This window comes from Macrobrachium rosenbergii, chromosome 3, assembly GCF_040412425.1.
Source record: "Macrobrachium rosenbergii isolate ZJJX-2024 chromosome 3, ASM4041242v1, whole genome shotgun sequence".
Lineage (NCBI taxonomy): Eukaryota > Metazoa > Arthropoda > Malacostraca > Decapoda > Palaemonidae > Macrobrachium > Macrobrachium rosenbergii.
Genome location: NC_089743.1, coordinates 42451629 through 42469428, shown reverse-complemented (window position 1 = coordinate 42469428; position 17800 = coordinate 42451629). Strand labels below are relative to the sequence as shown.

Sequence of the window (17800 nt, the reverse complement as noted above, 5' to 3'; positions counted from 1 at the left end):
AGAGTAGATTTTCAGATAGTGTGGTAGCAGTCTCTCTTGATAATTTGTGACAATCCATTTTGAGCTGAAGTACGTGAGATATTTTTTTTACTTTTTAATCTTAGTTCACTGCTAAAATTGATAACATCTGTCTCGGTAATGAAAGTCATAGGTAGTTTCCTGTCTTAAGTAAAATTCTAAAATGTACATTTGAGAAATACTTAGCACATTTGAGGAATGTTACAGTATAATTGAGGAATGTTACAGTATAATTGAGGAATGTTACAGTATAGCAGCATGGAAGTTTAGAATAAGAATGGCTTTATAAACAGATCGTCCCCCTCTCCCCCTTTTTTTGGCAGTGTCGAATATGCATTTAAATTTTTTTTTTTAACTGTCTGCATCGACGGTGATTTTATCATTGACTTCTTGTTTCACCCAAGTAATAAGTGTGTGCGCGTCTCTCTCTCTCGCCGTGCAGGATGTGTGGAGAGAGAGAGAGAGAGAGAGAGAGAGAGAGAGAGAGAGAGAGAGAGAGAGAGAGAGAGAGAGAGACAATACTTGACTGAAATAGGAAGTCAATGATAAAACCGTCGTTGATGCAGATGACGCAAAAAATTGAAAAAATACATATTCGACACTGCCTTATGTAGTTTTTCTAATTGTCTTTTAAATTATGCATTTCCCTTATGTGTATGTGTGTGTGGATATAGGCTGTATATGTATTGGGGGGTGGGGGGTTCAGGAAATACAAAAGTATTTCAACTCGAAACTGTGAAATTCTTGACCGATAAAAACCTTGGGAATAACAAAAAACTATTTAATGTAAACGTGTTAACATTAATTTTCATACAAGGCGACTAACAGAGTTTCATCAAAAGATGGTACGTCCCTGATAAAAATATACAAGTGGAATGTACGGTAAAATGAATAATGCATTTCAAAATGAATAGCTATTTACCAGGAAATAGGTTTCTACACTTCACAGACGAATTCTTTTGTTATTTAGATGACCTCTGCTGTCCTTGTTCGTTGTTCATATCAAAGAACCTAAGATATTCTTTAAAAATTCCGTTGTAATTGTGAACAATTTATCAGAGTTCTGGTGAACAGTGAATTATTTTATATCTCTCTGGATGTTGCGCGTTATATATTCATAGAATAGTATGGTTCTCTCTCTCTCTCTCTCTCTCTCTCTCTCTCTCTCTCTCTCTCTTTGAAAAGGTATTACCTTTTTGTTGTATTAAGACTAGTAGATTAAAATAGATTTCCTCTCTCTCTCTCTCTCTCTCTCTCTCTCTCTCTCTGAAAAGGTATTATATTTTTACTGTATTAAGACAAGCAGATTAAAATAGATTTCCTCTCTCTCTCTCTCTCTCTCTCTCTCTCTCTCTCTCTCTCTCTCTCTCTCTCTCTCTCTCTCTCTCTCTCTCTCTCTCTCTGAATTTTTAAAAAGCTAAGTCCTGATCTGTGGATCTGAAATGATTCCATCTTTGTCAGAATACGAAGCCAAGTACAAAACTTTCCCAGTCTGCAAAATTTTATTTGTTCATCATTTGCGTTATTACGCATTTTTATCCTGATATACCACAATTTATTTTGTGAAGAAGATTATAGTTGTAATTATTCGATACTTATACCAGAATCCTTACTTATGACTTGTTATGCAAAGACGACCTCGTACAAATCGCCTTTTTATCAGTCTCGTTAATTACGCCCATGACCCTTCAAAGCAAGAAATGATATATGATTCGTTTTGTGGAATAAATGACCTCGTTTCCTCTCGTTGACTATAAGTGACTCTTCTTCTTTTTAATAATTTCACGAGTTTCAAGACTGAAAACCATTCAGCATGTACTGTACTTCTTGTATTTTATGCGTCGTACAGGTTAAGATAAAATACTCTCGGTAAAAGTTGACATTCAATCTCCACTGCTAATAAATCTCGTGATATCGAATGTAATTATTAGTCTAAGGCAGGTTCTCAACAAGGGAGGAATTCTCCCTTAGGGGGGAGTCTCAGACTTTCGGGGGGGGGGAATGTGACCAATGATTTTTAGAAATATATACATATTATTTGGAATGCACCCTTTGAGGCAGACAATTTTGGAAAGGGGGCGGGAACGGCATTCTGACATAGGGTGAAAGGGTGCTGGGGCCAAAAAACGCTTGAGAACCACTGGTCTAAGGATATAACATCCTTTTAAATTCCAAGTACTTGCTGAACAGTTTCCCGGAAGACGTATTTCAGCTGACAGACGAAAACAAGATCGTCTCTTGAATTTTTAAATATCTGTGGCGGTTGCTTTCTTTACAGGAAGAGAAAATTGATAGAAAACTCTTTTTAAACTTATATATCCAAAGCAAGACAGTGCTTATTAATACAGCTGCCAGGGAATTACTGAATTTCTCAGATTGATCGAACTCTGAAGTTCGATCTTTATTTTTAAGCTACGTGAATTCAGTTAACGTGAAATTAAGTTATCATAACAATTTAAAGTCACCTAGGATGGGATGTAAATTAACTCACATCGCAATTAACATCTAACTTTCAGGATAAAACTTTGAAATATATATATATATTTTCACGTATTTTCATTCGTCCCTCGTAGCCTGCTAAATAGGCGATTGCAATTAAGATGAAACTAGCTTCTCAGTTAAATTCTAGGCGTAATTTTGGCGGGAAGCAAGCCGCCATTACACAGTTGACCTTAAAGAAGGCCTCCCCCTCGCATCATCTGAGCAGGGGGTGAGAACAATACCACTCCTTGGCCCCCCACCATAGGATGATTTTGGGGGGCCAGGAAAGTCATTAGGTATAACAGGCGGAAGCCTTTCAAAAGGGGCCTACTGTTTTGACCTTTAGGGACTTAGTTATAAGGCCTCTTTCTGTGTGAACCTATTACTGGCTGTGGGATTTGCTTTCAGATGTGACCTGCCTTCGTACAAACTCACAAACATCCCGAGACATTGGAGACCAATGCTGGGAGACGCCACAGCCGAGAGACAAAAAGAAAACTTGGCCCAGAGCGCACGTCTGAAGCCACTCCCTCCCTTTTCTCTATGCAGGTGCAGGCGTAATCACCAGCTACCAGATTTCATTTTGCAAAGACCTCATGCAGAACAGGAAGGGTCCTCGCTACTATCTGCTCAGTCAACACAGCCTTGTGCCTCAAATCATCTTAAAAGTACTGCCATTTTCAGTAAACGCAAGACATCCCTGGTCTGCAGTCCAGAACAATAACCTGTTCCCCCTTTGCATTGCATACAAGAGAGCCTAATCATTCAAGACGACATTAACTCGTCAGATGCAGAGATTTATTGTGCACTGCCAATTTGCATTTTTTCATTATTGAGTTTACTTGCTGTATCATCAGCCTTTCAGATTACCTCCTTGGTTTTTTTTCTGTAAATAAACTCAATTTAACACAACTTGCTAATCATTTCCCATGGCGACCTTCCAATCACGACTTAATTAATGGTAATATCAAGGTAAATTATCCTTTTCCCCTTCATTTTGTTACAGGTTGGTATTCTTTGTTGGCCCCTTGAGGCAGTAACTAAATAAAAAAACCCTTTCATCCCTCCAACGAGACCCAATCTATAAGAGTGACGACCAATGACCAGGATTCCTATAGACTAGCAATAACTAGCGTCGCTATCTGCTAAAACTAGGAACAAATGAACCAGGAATAAATCATTCATTTAACTTTATTTCACAAAGGCATAAAGGCGACTTTAGCAAGAGTACCCAGGTAAAGGTTGTTATCATTAAGTATTGTAACATTAAGGATACGTAGGAATAAATAGGAAAATGATATATTTTTAAGAGAAAGAGTAAAAACGCAACAAGTCTCTTTTGTTAGAATTTCTTCATAACAGGTGGAAGCGCATAGGTTTTAAGTTAGCGAGATAGAGCAGCAGCCACGAACTTTCACCACCACGAACTTTCCAGTTGTAGGGAACAGTTGTGTTGTGTTGCCAGATGAATGAGTAGTAGGAGTTAGGAAGTGTTTGCTAGGGAATCATCATGTGTTAGCCGTGAACAGTTAGCTAGGAGTTTTATTCAAGAACAGTTATGAATAGTTAAACCACGTGTAGTGATCTTTGGCATCCCAACGCCGAGCGAGTGCAGGCACTTGTTCAGTTTGCGCAGGCGCGAATCATTCCACTGTCCCCAACAATAAAAAACACTCCAAGCTTAGTCATTCGATATTCAGTAACATAAAGGCACTGCTGATGTTTAAAACTGAATAATTTGATTTTGCATTCAAAACCTTCCTTCAGCCAAAAAAGTAGAGTGTTTTTTTTTTCTTTTCCCTCCAATTCCTCTCCCGCATCCTCCTCTCTCGCGCGACAAAGCAAGCGAGCGAGTGAGATCAGCTGTTCCACTCACGCGACTCAGTTCCACACCTTTCGTTCACGCTGAACGAAATTTCATCACTTTTCACCCTAACGTAAAATAATTTGCAACCCTTTACCCACCATATCACTTGTTATGACGGGAGCAAGACAGTAAAAATTATGTAAATACCAAAAGTTCATTTTAGAAAGAGAGTAACTTTGTGTAATTTTTGCAAACGTAATTCTTCTTCAAGCATAACGAATACGTTCTATTACCGTACGCTCTCAGAGAGAGAGAGAGAGAGAGAGATTTTTCTTTTCATCATAACAAAGGGCTTATCAACAATTAATCAATGAGTATTGGGAAATAAACCCACAAATTTATAAAAGCCAAGTACAATAAGAATTAATTTTCTTTTAATTTTAGTCCATCCATTGATCTTTGAAGATCCAATTTCATTGTTTCTTTACTCATTCGCACATAGTGCGCGAATTTATGTACGCGCCAGTGTTCATTGAATTATCTCCCATCTCCTCTTCTTTTCCATTAAGTGTTTCAGCCGCGAAGTGAACTCTGGTGCATTTCATAGAGTGCACGACCCACCATTTAATAACATCAACTGCCGTACATGAGTGGGGATCCATTATTCAAGATTTGCGTATGCCTCAAGCACCAAATCACATATTGCATGCAAACCCCATAACTTCCCTTTCCTCATGTCAGGGACAAGGCTTCCTTTCCTCATGTCAGGAAGCATCTGCTAGTTCTTAGGACTAGCCACCCAAGAGTGCACACCCGAGGGTTTCTGTTTCCATCGTACGACTAATCTGAGGCACTGCCAACCAATTAAACTACTGAAGCACTTACCCTTTTTCCTTTCCTTCTTACTCCTTACTTACCTTCTGCCTCAGGCAGAGTGCCATTTCTTTCAATGTTGCTTGGTTACACTGACCTTTTAGTGTTGCTCCCCAGAGCACCCCGGCATCAAGGTGCCACCAAGACAAACCAGTCACATATAAGCCACTGCACCTGTACCTGAGATACAGAGTGCCACCAACAGTTTATCTGCCCATAAGGACCGTAGTGCCTTCAGGATCATTCCCATTTCCTAAGCATTTTCGCCCATAAGGAATATTATACCTTCAGGATCACTTCCATACCTACCAGCATATCCGCCCATAAGGATCAGACATCCTTCAGGATCGCTCCATCAGTGTGACCTTCGCACAGCACACTCAACCACAGTGCCACCCCACTGAAGTGCCACCACATTATGGGACACTTCCACATCGTCACAGACCATTTCCCCTAGTCCTCCTCATAAACCAAGACCATGTCTCTAGAGCAGCACCAAGTCCTCATGAACATGGGCAAGGAGGCAGGGTTCACCAGACAGGAACTCACCCAGTGGATGAAAGAGCAGCTGGATGAAATACTCCAGGTGGAACGAGAAGATCAGAGGAGGTATGAAGAGGCCAAGACAGCAAGAGAATTAGCCCTCAAAGAAAGAGAGCTGGCTCTCAAAGACAAGGAGCTCGAGCTGGAGAGAGCAAGGAAGGAAAGCGCTGAAGCTATAGCGGTCCAACGAGCCTCCAACCCCACACCTGCAGCACCAAATGCTCCGCTCTTAAGCCTTAACTGTCTAGTTCCCAAGTGGACTGAGGAAGAGCCGGAAGCATGGCTAGAAGAGACTGAGGCACTCTTCGACAATCTCAACGCCACTGAGGCCGAGAGGGCCTTAGTGCTTACCAAACACATGGAAGGAAAAGTAAAGGCAGCCTTCCAATCGCTGGAGCAGAGTAAAAGAGGCGACATGACCAAAGTCCGTAGGGTCATCGCCAAGGCCTACGAGATTACCCCGGAGAAATGGAAACAACGGTTCCGAGGTCTTGCCAAGGAATTGGCTGGTCCTGGACAGAGTGGGCCTGTCACAAGACCCAGTCTGGTACTCACTGGTTCGACTCTCTCTCAGGCACGACCTTCGAGGACCTATTCAATAGGACCATGCTGGAAGATCTTTTCCAACGTGTGCCTGGGCCCCTTGCTGTATATCTCAGCAATAAGCAGCCCACCACACTTGTGGAAGCCTGCCGCTTGGCCGACACCTGAGAAACTTTTAACCAATGCCACAGTACTTCACAACGCCGCATAGTGCCACCCGGGTACCTCTCAGGTTCAACTCGCCCAAGCCCACTTGCACCAACTGCAAAAAGTTTGGTCATCATGCCAAAGCTGATTGCCTCTTCAAATTGATCAACAATAGGCAGCCTACCAACAACCAACAAACCTCCTCTCCTACCTCTGCACAACTTTCTCCACTGAATGTCACCGCCGGAAGATCAGCCCATCTCAAGGGAATCTGCCGAGACTATGGAACTCCAGGGCACCATTCTGCCGGATACCCTGCCTGCCGGAAACATGTGTCCTTATCCCAGGCACATCAACCTGATTAGTGCCACATCCTTCAGGGCTGTGCCACCAGAGATGTCTCACCGTGAGCGGGTCTGGACACAGCCGTCTCAGTGGCACCTCTGGATGGCTCTAGCCTACCAGTGAACCTGCCAACCACAGTAGACACTGGCTCAGACATTATCCTGAGTGATCGGGCCCAAGTGCCAGCCAGTGCCACCGTAGATGAAAAGACCAGGTGGACGATGACCTGGGTAGAAGATCACTCCAAGACCATTCCAACAGTTGAACTCAGGGTAACCACCCCTTGGGGAACTCAACCTCACTGCCTTCATGTGGTGAAAAACATCCAGCATGGAGTGGAGTTCCTGCTAGGACGAGACATTCTCTGGGGATGTCCATCCCCCGTTACACTCTGTTGCCTATCTACCTCCACCAGGGAGGCCACTCCAAACCAACCTGACCGGGACACATCCACTGTGACAGCCATGCCACCGTTAGCTCAATCTTCCGTGCACCAAGGTGTGCAACGGAAAGAGCATCCTACAAACCACTCCAGGCCCAGTCCTAAATCCTCACAAAAGGATGGTCACCAGAAATCTCCTCCCTCACCACAAAGGGATCTCACCCGGTACTGCTGCAGGCCCTGCAACGTAAGAGGGCACTCCGAAAACTGGGCAAGGTGCCCCAGCAAGCTAGCTGCAGTGGATACCACTGCCACAACCATTCCAAGAGGCTCTGCCCTCCACCCAAGACAGGAGTCTCTGTCCCCTACTACTTCAGGTACACTGAGGGGTCTTGCACTCCCGGGTCCCTCGTCAGCCATGCCCGACTCCAATCCTCTGCCAGTGCCACTTGAGAGCAGTGGAATCCCTATACTAACCTTAACCCCCATGCCTGGCCCTGAGTTAGTGCCAGTTCCGGATCTAAACCCTAACACAGATCCTCCTACAGGAGAGCCTCCAAACCTCACTGACTTAGTCATTGCCCATTGTGAGCCTCCGACCCCTGATGTCTCTTCTTCCCAATCTCTTTCCACTGCTGAGGATGACTGTCTGGCAAACCTGGATGTTACACCTTCTCTGGTTGACCAGGAACTGTCCTGCCAGGATGTAGACGCTGGCTGTACCCTTACAACGGTTGTCGCAGCAGCCGAAGTAGTGAACCAGCCCTTAGCTACTAGGGCTACCACTGATCCTGCTCCTGACAGCATTTCTGGCTTCTCCCCAGAGTCAGTGCCCTCGTCACCTTCTAGGAATGGCATAGCCAGACCTTGGGGGCCCTCGAAGAAGAGGAAGGGGCGGAAGAGATCCAGTTAACTAACCAGAGCCACAAGCTCTCCTTGGCACTCATGTCCCATTGGCACAGTGCTGCTTCCACCTCAGAGTGATCTTGGCACCTACCCAGAGAAGGTTGCCTGCGTGATCTCTGTCCCAGTAGACTAACCCCTAACACCCTAGGCATTTTTAATACTAAACTTGCGTCTAGCATCATTCAAAACTATCCAGTACTCAAGCTGGTATACCCCCTGGTCCCTTTCTATAATAAACCCTTCAGGTTACTCATGTTCACAGTTATTGCGTGTATATTCATAAAGCATTGCGTAATCTGTAATTAATTGCATTTAGTTAGGTCCGTGTCATTGGTTAGTACCAGAGCCATAGGGTAGTAGGCTATGTCAGAGATTTACTATGTGCCTGTTGCCTAGGAGTAGAGTTCCCTGTCATCAGAAACAACCAGTAGAAATTGTATATCCCATTGTGTAGGTTAGGCTCTGCTGTAGTAAGTAAGTTAGCACCACAAGTACCTATCTTAGCAGTTAGGTAGGTCCATTTAGATATTGCAGCCCAAAAGGATAGTTCATGTAGGGACGCTAGCTGTCTAGTCAGGACGAATAGCTTACTTAGCCAAGGCCTCCACGCCCGAAAGGGTGTGAATACCTTTTCAGAGGGGGGACCTTTCACATATTTTCATTCGTCCCTCGTAGCCTGCTAGATAGGCAATTGAAATTAAGATGAAATTAGCTTCTCAGTTAAATTGTAGGTGTAATTTTGGCGGGAAGCAAGCCGCCATTTCACAGTTGACCCTAGAGAAAGCCTCCCCCTTGCGTCAAGTGAGCGGTAGGTGAGGACAATACCACTCCTTCAACAACCCCCCCCCCATAGTGTGATTTTGGAGGGCTATGAAAGTCATTAGGTATAATAGGCGGAAGCCTTTCAAAACGGGCGCCACTGTTTTGACCTTTAGGGACTTAGTTATAAGGCCTCTTTCTATGTGAACCTATTACTGGCTGTGGGATTTGCTTTCAGATGTGACCTGCCTTTGTACAAACTCACAAACATCCCGAGACATTGGAGACCAATGCTGGGAGACGCCACAGCCGAGAGACAAAAAGAAAACTTGGTTCAGAGCGCACATGTGAAGCGGCTCCCTCCCTTTTCTCTATGCAGGTGCAGGCATAATTACCAGCTACCAGATTTCATCTTGTAAAGAGCTCATGCAGAACAGGAAGGGTCCTCGCTACTATCTGCTCAGTCAACCCAGCCTTGTGCCTCAAATCATCTTAGAAGTACTGCCATTTTCAGTAAACGCAAGACATCCCTGGTCTGCAGTCCAGAGCAGTAACCTGTTCCCCCTTTGCGTTGCATACAAGAGAGCCTAATCATTCAAGACAACATTAACTCGTCAGATGCAGAGATTTACTGTGCACTGCCAATTTGCATTTTTTCATTATTGAGTTTACTTGCTGTATCATCAGCCTTTCAGATTACCTTCTTGGTTGTTTTTTCTATAAATAAACTCATTTTAACGTAACTTGCTAATCATTTCCCATGGCGACCTTCCAATCATGACTTAACTAATGCTAATATCAAGGTAAGTTGTCCTGTTCCCCTTCATTTTGCTACAGGTTGGTATTCTTTGTTGGCCCCTTGAGGCAGTAACTAAATAAAAACCCCTTTCATCCCTCCAACGAGACCCAATCTGTAAGAATATAATATATATATATATATATATATATATATATATATATATATATATATATATATATATATTCCTATCAGATACTTTAAAACATATAGTTAATATATATATATATATATACTTTAAAATATATATTATATATATATATATATATATATATATATATATATATATATATATATATATATATTATTTTTTTCCTTTTGTATCAGAATTAGTTCCCTGTGTCAGAAATTAAAATTCTGCTAATTCCCTCAAGGATCTGCCATGTGCAATGTGATAGATAATAGCTTATTAAATAAGCACCCTTTACTCTATAACCACTCTGATAAACCTTTAGTTCCTCGTTGGGCGAGCGGGTTCCGTTCTAAGCTACCACTCTGTTGGCCATGAGTTCGAATCTCCAACCGGCCAGTGAAGAATAAGAGGAATTTATTCCTGGTGATAGAAATTCATTTCTTGCTATAATGTGGTTCGGATTCCACAATAAGCTGTAGGTCCCGTTGCTAGGTGGCCAATTGGTTCTTAGCCACGTAAAATAAATCTAATCCTTTGGGCCTGCCCTAGGAGAGCTGTTATTCCATTCACATATTTTTTTTAAGTTACTTTACATGAACAAAGCTGTGTTATTCCCCTACTTTTCCTCGATATATAATCTTTCAATTTTTTCTTTGGAATCAGTTTCTTACATGTTATACTTTGTACATTTGTAATCAGCAAAATATTTAGTATTTTTTCAGTGATTTATTTGAGTAGTTTTAGTTATAATTGGTATATATATATATATATATATATATATATATATATATATATATATATATATATATATATATATATATATATATATATATATATATATATATTATATATATATATATACATATATATATATATATATGTGCGTGTGTGTGTATAATCGTCTTAAATCCATTTTACCGAATAACTAATCCTTCTGTAAATGAATACCACAACCAAATCGTTTTTATGAGCTAATTCAACTTTTCTTTCTCATTTGAAAAACATACCATAACCAAATCATTGTTAGGAAAATAGGTGCAATTTTGACTCAGCCTTAAATTAAGGAAAGTTAATTGCATTAGAGTCTATGGATGGCTTGCTAAATGTAAGGTCTTTGTGATAAAGTGGCATTTTAGAAAATTTGGGCAACAGAAGCCAAAGATACATATGTGACGCGTCCTGCATATTTCAGCCAATCTGAGTGATGTACAAACAGCAACATTAGAAAGCCGGATTAAACACACACAATTGTGTAGACAGACAAGAGTGACTCCGGTGCAGAATTATTAGAAACCTTGATTATGTACAATAATAATTTAGGAACCCTGAAATGTTATAGCTTTTATTGTTTCGAAACCCTGTGTAACACAGATGCAAGGTACTGAATAACCTAACGGTTGTAATGCCAGGTCATTAGACCAAACATTGCAAACATTCAGAAACCAGATCAAACGCAAGTGTTAGCATATAGCAGCAGTGGTGTAATTATGTAGAAAGCATGACATAAGTGTAATACTTCAGAAAGACCAGGTTACACGGCCTCCGCATCATTAAGTAAAAGCCTAAATAATACAATTACAAAAATGACTCGTAGCAAAAGTGATTGATACAGGTATAATCCCGTTTTCTTTGTGTAGAATCCCGTTTTCTTTATGTGCAATCCCGTTTTCTTTACAGGTGGTAGCAAAATTACAGTCAGGTGCTGTTATGACCATTACACTCCTTTGAGAAGTGTTGGAGATTTTATAGTTATTTCCTCTCAAGTGCCTCCTCTTCACATACACATTCCATGTACGTCCTTATTTTATTTGTTTAAAAACTCCCCTTTCATTCCAGAATTAAAAATCTTCCTTGGTTTTCCTTAGGAGATAATTGATAGCATTTCCTACCTGTGTTTACCTTCTTCCTCATAACGCGTTTTCCTTTCCTCTATATAGCTCTTGTTGTCTAAGTTTTACACTTATTTTATTTATTTGCTGAGCTTCCGTATTTAACCTCTCAGCTGCCAATGTTTATTTTTTGTAACTTAGGCTAACTTACGCCCATCACGTAGTTGTCAGAATGACGAGTAGTTAGTGGTATATATATATATATATATATATATATATATATATATATATATATATATATATATATATATATATATATATATATAATATATATATATATATATATATATATATATATATATATATATATATATATATATATATATATATATATATGTCTTATCTAATCACCCTGGAGCAGGTTCGCTGATGGAATGTGACGTGATTTGGGGAAAAGAAAAATGACCACAGGACGTTCTTTTTTTGTTTTTTTCCCGTGGCATTTGATGATTATTGACATCAGTGGTTGTCACTAACAAGTAACTCTTGCTGTTTTGTTTATGTGGGCGTCCTTTGAAAGGACGCAGCTTTTGCATATATTTCTTGAGTCAGTGTTTTATATATATAATACATATATATATATATACATATATATATAAATATATATATATATATATATATATATATATATATATACATATATATATATATATTAATATATGTATATATATATATATTAATATATATATATATATATATATATATATATATATATATACATATATTAATATATATATATAATATAATATGGTGTTTTTGTTTACAGTAAGGAGTTTAATTATACGAGGATTGATGATTTTATGTAACTGGATGCTTTTGTATTTATCTTTTTCTATCTTTTAATTTCTTTCAGGAGAAATAAGAATGTGTTCCAGTTCATGTAATATATATAATATATATATATATATATATATATATATATATATATATATATATATATATATATATATATATATATATATATATATATACAGTATGTTTGTGTATATATTTGTGTATATACTGTAATATATATATATAATATATATATATATATATATATATATATATATATATATATATATATATATATATATATGTGTGTGTGTGTAATGTGCAGTTTGTTTCAGACGGTTATTATTTATAAGTACATTATTTTTATAGATAGAACTTAATGTTTCACAACCTTTGCGCTGAACAAATTCAGTATCAGAATGGTAAATGTTAGGCCGTGACTTACTGTTCTGCCAAAAACAATAAAGTAATCCAAATCCTTTTGTGTGCAAACACTCACTTTGACTTCATAGGTAGCAAAGCATAAATGATTATTCTTTTTCCCTTATCTGCTTCATCACCATACAATCTGTTCACCATTTGCCAAGATGGGAATGAAGTTCTGATTATTTCACAAAGGTGAAACATGTCATATACATGTCGGCAACTTACTGCATACACATTACAAACAGGTTGAACCCCGTAGGGGTTAGTGTCGTCAGTGCACCTAATGTAGGCATTGCTTAAGGTTCTTTGCAGCGTGCCTTCGTCCCCTAGCTGCAACCCCTTTCATTCCTTTTGCTGTACCTCCTTTCATATTATCTTTCTTCTATCTTACTTTCTACCCTCTCCTAACAATTGATTCATAGTGTAACTGCGAGGTTTTCCTCCTGTTACACCTTTCAAACCTTTTAGTGTCAATTTCCGTTTCAGCGCTGAATAACCTCATCGGTCCCAGTGCTTGGCCTTAGGCCGAAATTTTATATTCAGGTCAATTCAATTCAGACGGGTTGAAAACGTGTCCGCAACAGTTAGTGGAGAAAGCACTGGTTTGGAGTACCATTAAGTCATTGACTTGTATTCAACATGTTTGTGATGTGTCTGTAATAAGTTGCCGACGTGTTTGAAAAGTTTGGTTGCAGTGTAGACACACCTTCACCATACCCTAATGCAGTTTTGACTCATAATGTGCTTATTAAACAAACTATATTCATACGTTTTGATAGATACAAGGTGTGGAGACAACTTGAAGTTACTGCAAGTCCTGTTATTCCTTGTATGACGTTTGAACTTGATTCCGTAAAGATAAACACATAGACCTCTATGGTTAGTGTACATTTTGAATTCTGAAGAACATCTGAGTTTCTGGTACATGCGACTTGAAACATTCTCAAGATAGGAATTAGGTCGTTGTTGCATCATCATAAAGACTTGAGTTTTGGTTGTAGAGGACTTGACACGAAATTGAGGAAATGAATTTCATTATTATACCTTGTTTATCGCATGATTGTGTAAAAAAAACGACTGTCACGTATATTGGATGTTTAAAGAGGTATTTCTTTTACTTTCCTTGATTCGTAAAAGCCTTTATTCATCCATTTCATGTTGAATATTCATGATTCTTCAGCTTCAAACTATTGTTTTGACATTTTGTTGTTTCTACCACTTTCCATTAACCTATTCCGGAGAACTTGGAGTACTTTTTTTTTTTAAATCTTTCCCATATTCTGCTTCAGGCTTTACTGGGGAACAAATTATTCCGGATAATTTTTGCCTGAATGTGTCCACAAACTCATGTGAATCGTGTACGAATTGGAGCAGAAATATTTCATGTTTGCTTTTAATATATTTTTTTTATAGAGAGGACAGCTGAATCATTGTCCGGATGCAGTCTGCCTCCTGAACATTGAGGTTGTCATAACTGAGGAAAGAAAAAGTGACAAGGAAAATGTTCAAACCCAAAAGTACTTATGCTAAGAATCTTTTGTCCCTGTCAGCCTACCAACATCTGACAGGAGACTTCGTGATTCCACATATAAGATCTTGCCATACCTGGCAATAGTCAAAGTAGTTAGTACATTGAAGAGATGGGCATTGCCATGTTTGTTCCCATTTAAGTGACAAGTCAGACACTCTATATTGGAGCTGCTTATGATAAGGGGCTTTCCTTTGCTCTCCTTTTCCATATGGGTCAAGTGTAGGGACGTTCTACCCTCTTCAGTTTTAACCCATCACGACCAAGTTCCAGCCTCTTAGAGTCAGTGCATAGTACCCTTACATTTCTGTCCCATCCTAATTTGTGTGTGCTTTCGCTTTGCTTAGGATTCTGCCAGAGTACCTGGTAATGTTTCCTTAGATTCCTTCGTTTGCCTAGGGTTCTCCCTGAGTACCTGGCAGTTTCCTTAGATTCAGCCGAGAGGAACAGCTAGGGCATTGTATATGGGGAAGATATATTCCATCAGTCCTTCTATACTGGGGCCAGTACTGCATTAGATTTTGCATTCCAGCAGAGGTTCAGATAGAACCCCAGTGACAGAGTTCCTCTCGCTTCAAATTTTGTCCATAATGACACTACCCACGGTTCCCTGAGCATATTTCCTTGGGTTGCGTCATAAGGAAGACCTCTTGGGGTTTTGAAGGTATTTTTTGAAAATACTGAATTTTAACTTTCATGATAGTTATTTTCTTGTCTCTCGGATGTGCAATTTTCAAGTCAAGATCATGAATCTCAGAAGTATACTTTTGTTGTGCTGTATCATTCTTGAATCTTTTATAGTATTAATCATAATGGTGTTACTCTTCCAGCAGTATAACTTGTAACAACATACAAGCATAACTTGTCCTTTAGCTTTTGTTTTTGAAGTGTTGATCCTAATCATTAGTACGTTATCAGTCATCAGTTGAAAACGAAATAGTTACTGTAATGGTGAATCTTGTCAGGTGCGCGCTCAACGTATGATAATACTTTTGTACTTTTGTTGGTAAGGTGTAAACAAGATAATTGAGAACGTGTGTTATTTAAGAATCTGTTCGTAACCTGGTCCACGAAAACTGTTTTCATTGTGCAAAATCTTCAAATTCGTATTGTACGAAATTCATTCATTTGCACTGTAGTTTCTTAGTAAATAGCATTTCATCGACCCTTACTAGATGCCTGACGATATACTTTGATGTTTGTTACATAAAGCGCCCTCTCTTCGTTGAGAGGTATTTTGCCTGCATTGGGCATGTAATATTTTAGAGTGGGTATATTTTTGTTACCCTGTAATGGTTAAACTCCTGGCAAATATCAGTCTCATTAGCTTCCAAGTAATGTCTTCTCGTGTGTTCGTGATGTACAAGTGAAATTTAGTTTACATGACTAATTTGGATCAATATTTTCTCCAAATACAATGAAATTATGATCTTGCAGGGCTCTCTCTCTCTCTCTCTCTCTCTCTCTCTCTCTCTCTCTCTCTCTCTCTCTCTCTCTCTCTCTCACACACATATTTCAAATGACCATCAGCAACCTCCGTACTTAGTGTTTTTAAGAGTGCAAGTTTTGATTTACAAGATAATTGTTTGTTTATATTTCCGTTCTAAAAATGAACGTAGTGGGAGTAATTTCAGCTTGGTTCTGTGACACACACGCATGTTTGCTGCTACTAAGATTGGTTTGGACGATTCTCTTGAGATTTTTAATTGCTTGATCTGTTAATGACACGAGTGATACTGATCTCAGGCATGCTTCCTCATGTCTTGCATTTTGGTTTTACGTCTGTTCACGTTTAGCAGTTGGTCACTGGATTTACCATCTGTTAAGTCTTTCAGCTGCGCATGTGTTATGTTTCATACGCACGCACGAGCGTGCCTACACATTGATATGTGTATATATTTATGTATAAACAGAATACATGACCATATCGGTGTCAGAGAGAGAGAGAGAGAGAGAGAGAGAGAGAGAGAGAGAGAAGAGAGAGAGAGAGAGAGAGAGAGAGAGAGTTGTGATTTCTTTCAACCTAATCATTTTTAGTCTCTACTTAAACAAAGAACTCTCCGATCTCTTGTAGGTCCATTGGCGGACGAAACTGTTGAGCAGTTTTAACCATTTACATTTTTCATTTTCGTATGTGGAGTACAATTTAATATATAATATATATATATATATATATATATATATATATATATATATATATATATATATATATATATATATATATATATATATATCCTATGTGTGTTTATGAATACGATTATGTATATATGTGTGTTTTTGTATGTGCGTATATGCGTATAAATACTCTATTACCCCTGATGATCCGTGAAAAGGCAAATTTTTTAAAATAAAAAAAAATAACGAACCTGGAAGTTTAACTCCGTATGGAAGCAGAAGAAAATACCTTGAAATTTCATCTCAAGAATATAGTCCTTTGCGTTCTTCTTGATATTAACATACTCAAACATTATTCACTCTGTATTCATTCTTCGCTGTTTTTTGCTAGGCTTATGAACAATTCATGGAAATTGATATATTCCATTTGGTTATCAGCGTACAAGAATGCGTTACCCTCAAGTCCAAAGCCGTTGACATATGCACAAGTCAAAATTGCTTTCCTGCTGCAATATTTATATGTTACTGTGTGTCAAACATATTGGCAAACGTAACGAGTGAATGATACTTACCTTAGATATTGAGGCATTGATTTAGATTCGTTTATGTGTATGTGTATAGATATATATATATATATATATATATATATATATATATATATATATATATATATATATATATATATATATATATATATATATATATATAATATATATATATATATATATATATATATATATATATATATATATATATAATATATATAAAAATTGTGTGACTTTTTCACTTTGTGGTCATGTGCTGTATATGTTTTGTATGTATATTAACATCATGCTTTGCGTATACAAGGTATTCCCGCAAATATCTACGCAAACATAATGACATACCCTTAGTGATCGCTACAGTATACTGTAATACCATTTCATCCTCGACAGGATTTAACGCTGACGTCAGCTAGCTCATATTTTTTTTTCTAAATCCTGCAGCTAGCTGTCTTTGTCCTCATTGCAGGTCCTTGGCATCTTCAAGAAGAAGTGGAGCCAACACAAACTGATGAGGGGACCCCAGTCCTACGCTGCAACGACTTTCTCGGTAAGAGGCGACATTCTGATGAGTTGTGTTTTGTGACCTCGTTTTGACATGTGACCCCCCACGGGCTGTTCTGACTTCTCCCCCTACCCTTCCCTCCTCCCCTCCCACTTAGCCACACTCACAGGCAGGGACACAGACTTACTGGACAGAGATGATTATAATGGTGATAGGACTTTTCTGAGACACTGGACAGTGATTGTCATGATAATGATAACAGACAGGTTTACATACTGGACAGTAATG

The 17800-nt window shown here is 38.9% G+C and overlaps 1 protein-coding gene and 1 long non-coding RNA gene across 6 annotated transcripts in view; one reads left to right on the top strand and one right to left on the bottom strand.

Moving 5' to 3' along the window:
- Positions 1-17800, bottom strand: part of LOC136854753 (uncharacterized) — an 89756-nt gene that overhangs the window by 2162 nt on the left and 69794 nt on the right. The window lies entirely within an intron of this gene.
- Positions 1-17800, top strand: part of LOC136854726 (calcitonin gene-related peptide type 1 receptor-like) — a 1171018-nt gene that overhangs the window by 1143378 nt on the left and 9840 nt on the right. For 3 of the 4 annotated variants that reach the window (XM_067131316.1, XM_067131323.1, XM_067131328.1), the window contains one exon: positions 17477-17557. In XM_067131316.1, the coding sequence (XP_066987417.1) occupies positions 17477-17557 (81 nt within the window). Of the gene's footprint in view, positions 1-11410; positions 11525-17476; positions 17558-17800 lie in introns of all 4 variants that reach the window. The other variant, XR_010857777.1, reaches the window with a different exon arrangement.